Source organism: Antrostomus carolinensis, unplaced genomic scaffold (assembly GCF_000700745.2).
Source record: "Antrostomus carolinensis isolate BGI_N321 unplaced genomic scaffold, ASM70074v2 scaffold10381, whole genome shotgun sequence".
In the NCBI taxonomy this organism is placed as follows: domain Eukaryota; kingdom Metazoa; phylum Chordata; class Aves; order Caprimulgiformes; family Caprimulgidae; genus Antrostomus; species Antrostomus carolinensis.
In genome coordinates this window covers 77,392-83,799 of record NW_010291982.1, presented here as the reverse complement: position 1 = coordinate 83,799, position 6,408 = coordinate 77,392, and the positions used below count along the sequence as shown (strand labels likewise).

The 6,408-nt window shown below is 44.2% G+C and overlaps 1 protein-coding gene across 1 annotated transcript in view; it reads left to right on the top strand.

Annotated features, from left to right (window-relative positions):
- Window positions 1–214: 214 nt before the first annotated feature.
- FN1 (fibronectin 1) overlaps window positions 215–6,408 on the top strand; it is a gene marked incomplete at its 5' end in the record, with an annotated part of 54,067 nt that continues 47,873 nt past the window's right edge. Inside the window, 5 exon segments of the mRNA XM_010176793.1 lie at window positions 215–343; window positions 1,787–1,924; window positions 3,755–3,808; window positions 3,811–3,858; window positions 3,979–4,116. Coding sequence (XP_010175095.1) covers window positions 215–343; window positions 1,787–1,924; window positions 3,755–3,808; window positions 3,811–3,858; window positions 3,979–4,116 — 507 coding nt within the window.

Below are 6,408 nucleotides of genomic sequence, written 5' to 3'. Positions count from 1 at the left end.
GCTCGGCTCGGAGGGACGCAGGAGCTCTGGCCCCACAGGGTGACCCCTGGGACCCTCCCTCGGGCTCCGCGGTTCGACCTTTTGCCGCCCATCCGGGCAGCCGGCGCGGTTCGCCCGTGCTGTGCCCCGACCCTCCCCGCCTCTGCCGTCGGTAACTCCAAACTTTTCTTTCTCTTTCCCCTCTGCTTCCTCCTCCTCCTCCTCACCCCCTCAGAGACCTGTTTTGACAATGGAAGATACTACCAGATAAACCAGCAGTGGGAGCGCATTTACCTGGGGAACACGCTGGTCTGTACCTGCTATGGTGGAAGCAGAGGGTTTAACTGCGAAAGCAAACCCGAACGTAAGTTGGGCTTTTTTTTGTCTGCATCGAGACCCCGGAGTGGCTTTTGGTGCCGAGTCAGCTGAGCCCTGTACCGAGTTATAACGGGTTTTCAGCTGAAGTTTGGTACTTTGGGTTGGTAACGGACCTACACTCAATTACACTGAAGATCTGGCTTGGGATTTTAAGAAATGCTTTTCATTAGCAATGGGCCTGCCACCAGAACCCTGAGCCAAACATCACTCATCTCTCTGGAGGATTGGATCTAAACGTTAATTTTGGAGCCAACCTCTTCTTTATAATGAACTGAACTGACTCCTGGACTCGCATGGGGAAGTTCAAATCTGGAGTCCCTTTGCAGTTCTGGCTCTGTGCTGTTTGATTGCTTCACCCCAACTTCTCATAGCTGTGCAGTGCCGTCAGCTTGTTTAAAAATTTTTCAACTTACAACTTTCCACAGCCCCCCAGCTGTGCTGTGAGCTTTTCTGTAATTGAGTGTAAAATGAGATTGTTTAGTCTTCTGCAGGAAAAAGTTTAGGTAACAGAAAGAACTTTAAATGCAACGTCTGCTGGAAGATCCAGCTCTCTGGAATACAGTGTAGCTTAGATAATCAGATAGGATTTATCTGTATTTACTGGGCTGAAGCCACTGGTGTGTCCTGACTCCTTTATGTTGCTCTGGAGATGCAAGAAAGAAAACCTGTTTCCTGGCTGGTAGTGTTCACCTAAGACAGATGGGAGCATCCCAGCAATCTGTTTTGCAAGGCTTGTGTGCTCCCTGCCTCACAGTTAGTGCATTTTAAGGAGTACTCAGTCCCCTTACTCCCCATAAAAGGGGGTTTAATCCAATTTTCCTTGTCCTGCAGGGATTCCTAAGTTTTAGAATTTCAAAGTCCAATAACAAGTTTCCCTTATGGCACAGTTAACTTGATCTGTGCAGTAGTGAAGAAGGTTGTTCTGCTGCAGATCTCAAGTCTGGTGGCAGCACTGACATAACCATTCTGTAATCACTCACTTATGTATGAGTGTGAACAATTTACAAGTCGTGCTTGACTTTGAGACTGCTGTAGAATTTGGGATTAATATACTCAGTTTTTTTTGTCAGCATTAGCATGACAAAGCACACAGCTTCTAGGGGATATTTGTTCCCTCTTGTCTTCTGTACTGGTGCACTTCAAACAGCTGGGGTTGATCTTCTCAGGGCATGCCTGCCCATGTGCTGTGTTCAACTTCTCCCTCACTGAGGGAGGGAAACTGAGGTTATTCAGCATCATGGGGACTTAAGGGGTGAATTTCACCGAGTGTCCTCTCTTCCATCCCAGGAAGAAAAAGGAGACTGCTATGTGTTTTTCCCCAGGGAAAAAAAAAGAGCATCTGTGTGAGGAGGCGAGGAATGTGTGTTTTTGTTGACTGTACATGTTACTGGTATGGTTACATGGAGTTGACTTTTTTCTCTCCTCATAGCTGAAGAAACTTGCTTTGACAAATACACTGGATCCACTTACCGAGTAGGGGAGACTTATGAGCGCCCCAAGGACTCCATGATCTGGGACTGTACTTGCATTGGAGCTGGACGTGGGAGAATCAGCTGCACCATTGCCAGTATGTAACTACAAGCCTGTTACTAAGCTATTGTTCCTTAGTGTCATATTTTCCAGAGCAACTTACACAATATTCCCAAAGCCCATTAGCTAGAGTTCAGGGGCGATTTCATCCAAAGCCTGTTAAACTCTTGGAATTCAAAGTCCTTGCCCCATGTACATACATTTGCACAACCGAACGCCTCTAGTATTTAAGAGGTAAAGTGCTGTGTGTAAAAACATAGGCCAAAAATTACTCTTGAGTGTCCAGCCATACAGGTTAGTACATTTACTATATACAAGAGTGTGTTACGTCTTCACAGGTGCATTTATGACAGTAGTTTTTTGACTGGGGGGAAAAAAGTGAAGGTCTGCTCTGCAGCTGGTGAGTCAGAATAACAATCAGCATTAATTGGACTACTCTGAGTAAATCATAATAAATAAGTACCACCTGAGAGCTAGTCCCCCTGTCCTCCAAAAATGTCATGCCAACACTTGTCCCTGAGGGAGCTAGGATTTGATATCTGAACACTGTCTCAGTGTGTTTCTGCAACTCCTTTTTCACCAGCCTAGCTCGTACTTTCCTTTTGTTCCTCTCTCTCTTCCCTTGGTCCTTTCTCCCTAGCATCTCTGGGGAGACATCTCCCTTTCATGTCTGTCTGGAAATCCTTTCCTTATTGAGTCACTGAGTTGTTAACAATTTCCTTTCAGTTCATAATTAGACTTTCTGTGAACACAAATTAAGATGACCATATGTCAGGACTTTTAGACTGAGATTTCAAAGTCCCTGAGGCACCTTTTGAGTTAAGTCTTGTTCTTAAGTGTCCAGTTTCTTGTTTGAGACACATGTGCTGATCCTAGTAGCACTGCCACAGAGGACTTGGAAGTCAGCCATCATTATAGCATGGAAAAAATAATGCATTGATTCTAACAAGAGCTGAAGCCCTTCTGAATTTAATGGTATTTTATTGGGCAGGGATGATAAGTCTTGTAAAAAAGAGTCAGTAAGGAAATTGCAAACATAAGAGCAGTCTTGTGTTGTCATCATCAGCCTGGTTTAGAGCTCACTGGAGAGTCTCACTGACTGCAACTGGCTTTGAATCAATCTTTATAACTCTTAAGTTCTTTGTTTTTATAAATGAGCCAATGAAACATTTTAGTGGCTCCTAATAAATTACCAGATACATCTTTCTCTTCTTTTACTTGGAAGAAGACCCCGTGTTTGCAAACTGCCCTTCACCACGTTTCCCTCCCTGAGCCTGGGCCAAAATGGTGGGTCCGGACTGCCTCAGGGCTGTGGGGCACCAGTGGGCTGAGAATCTGCCTTTCCAGGGCAGGGTTTCCAAACCCAAGAGGACCAGTGTCCTACTGGGTGTCACACCAAGCACCTCCTTATTCTCCACATGCTGGCCTGGCCACTGTGTCCCTCACACTATATGGAGATGGCCACAGAGAGGCCCAAGTGGTACCCCCTGAGAACAAGATCGAGGCCAACCCTCCCTCAGCAACCTTCAGGCTGTGAGTGGAACCTGAGGGGAAAAACAACACCTCCTTATGCCCCAGTGTGCCTCATCAGGCCCTGGCACTCCCCTTCCATCAGTCTCAGCTGTGGTTTAAAACATGGAAAGGGTCAGCTGAGGAGGGAGGGCAGGGCCTGAGAGGCTTAGAAAATGGCGGGTGCCATTTTGCAGGCTGTAAGAGGAGGAGGAGGACATGGCCTGCCTTACTCCTTCTCACCACCCCTCACCTCCACCACAACTAACCCCTTCACCCCTGGCCGGCTGGCCCTTACCTTGTCCCCACGATGCGGTCCCTGTGTGTGGTTCCTCAGCTCCCATCTCTCCTGCTGCAGATCGCTGCCATGAGGGTGGCCAGTCCTACAAGATCGGCGATACCTGGCGCCGGCCCTTGTGTGCCTGGGCAATGGGAAGGGCGAGTGGACCTGCAAGCCTGTGGGTAAGTAGTGGCTCCCTTCTCCCTCAGCTCAGGCAGAGTGTATGGTCTCTTCCTCCTTGTCTTCCCTCAGGGCTATGTGGGGTAGCCCTGGGTGGACTCTGATCCTCTTCCCTCTCACAGCTGAGCGGTGCTATGACAATGCAGCCGGGACGTCCTATGTGGTCGGTGAGACCTGGGAGAAGCCCTACCAGGGCTGGATGATGGTGGACTGCACCTGCCTGGGGGAGGGCAGCGGCCGCATCACCTGCACCTCCAGAAGTAAGTGCTGGCATGGAACCCGCCAGCTACTCTGTTTTATTTATCTTATTTTTCAAATCCATTCTGCATCAAAAAGAAAAGGTATTTCTTTTACTGCCCTGTTGCAAGCGATAGTAGTTGTGGAGGGATAGCCCCCTCCTGAGAAAAGGCGGGAAACAGACCCCTCTGAGGGGAGCGTTTGCGTGTCCCGGGTGCCATTTGCAATCTGGGGACACACCAGAGAGCTGGTGATCTGTGCTGGTGACAGAATGGCTGGATTATTTGGGGTTTTAACTTGATTTAGAGAGAAAAGTTTAAGAAATCTGCAGGCCAGCTGAGTCAGTCGGGCATCTCCCAGGGAGTCGGGGGAACTCTTTAGTCTGCAAAATGGCGGAGAGTGCGGCCTTATTTCTGGGTTTTTTAAGTCACCTCCTGAGGGAGAATTAGGTGCTTTTAAAGATAAATAGTTGCCTGCTCCAACGACAGGATCTGCCAGATTAAAATGTCTTCTTATTTTTCTTTTTATGACTGTTTATGACTATTATGCTTCAGTATGTGCTGCTGTTATATATCTTTAATGGCCAGCATTTTCCAAATCACAGCTGATTTCTTGGGGGACATTTCAGCTTTTCATTGTCCCAACTTGAGAATCTTAGTGTCTATAAGACAGGTTTTGTTTGGTTTTTTGTTTTGTTTTTTAGTTCTCCAATCTTGCTTGTTAGTTTTTCCCACCATTTTGTCTTCAGTGTAAACGTGCTTCACCAGCACAATGACTCTTCTAGTTTTTGCATCACTGAAGGACGTTATGGTAAATATTCCATTTTATTTGCATTTACAAAGCAAACAGAGCTTTTAAAATCTTGCTTGTTTATCTACCTTCTGTTCCAGTTTTTTTTTAGGAGCAAGCTCTGTTGTGGAGCTATCATGGTTTACACCAGTTGCCTCAAGAAAATTTAACTTTGTACCTTACACCTTTGTTATGCAAGGTTTGAGAAATTCTCCTGTAGCCTTTAAATTGCTTCATATTCATTTGCCTTGGGGCACACCGGTAATGGCTTTCTGCTGATATAAACAGCAGACCTGTAAAGAACTAAAACACTAAGGAAGGTTAGGATTAAAACTGAAGATCTGGAGAGACTTGGTCAAGAAATAAGCTATAAAAATCAAACCAGCCTTGACAATATTAGGTCTGTTAAAAACACATGGGGAAAAATCATTAACTGTGAAATAGGAATTAATAAAACAGAATGTGTTGTTTGTGGATTTTGGAGGAGTTATTACTAATAAAACTGATTTGGCAGTATCTTTTCTCCCATAAGTCAGGTCTGCATTGTTGTATTGTAGGGGAAATCACAATTAAATGACCTATTCATTTTTTGTTTTGTTTTTCACATGTAATCAAACAGATAAATTTAAATTTATGTATGTAAAACAATAGCTGGATCCCACAAAGCGACGTTATGCTTCAGTATGTGCTGCTGTTATATATCTTTTATGGCCAGCATTTTCCAGAATCACAGCTAATTTCTTGGGGGACATTTCAGCTTTTCATTGTCCCAACTTGAGAATCTTAGTGTCCATAAGACAGGTTTTGTTTGGTTTTTTGGGGGTTTTTTTGTTTGTTTGTTTTTTCACATTTGCCAAATTACATTGAATACTTCACCAATTTACTGCTTTTCTGGCAAATACTCAGTTTTTGGTCATTTTGATTACTGTGAATTAGTATTGTGTTTCCCACATTGTTATCTCATGTGCTCTTTCAGTGGCAATCTGGCATGATGCATAAGTCCTTCCATGGTTTTTCGTAAATCCATGTTCATTGATCCGTGATTATATTTGAGTTGCTGTATCAAGTTGCTCTTGAATGAGAAGGTAAAATGTTGTAATGGAAGAAGAACTAGTTAATCCATGTGGATCTGGCATCCAGACAAAAGTAGTTTGTTATGCTGTCCTTTGAACCCTTTTACTCAATTCATTAAGGGCTTTGGATTATTAAAGACAACAATGAGGTTTAGGAAGTCTAATATTCCTGGTATGACATGAGCAGCTTATATTAACTTTGCTAGAGCTTCACACACACTTCTTTTGGAAAAAATTGAATTTACATATTGCCCTTAAACAGGTTTTAGTTTCTTTCAGCTCAAGTAGAGCACAACCTTGAACTGTGCCCTGTGTATAGGATGAAATGACCCAAAATACAGAGACTTCATTTAAAAAAAAAAAAATAAAAAAAAATTAAACCAAGTTTAAGCTTTAAAGGTGTATGCTAGACAGAATGGGCTTAAAATAGCTTTAAAAGTAAGAAGCAGGAAT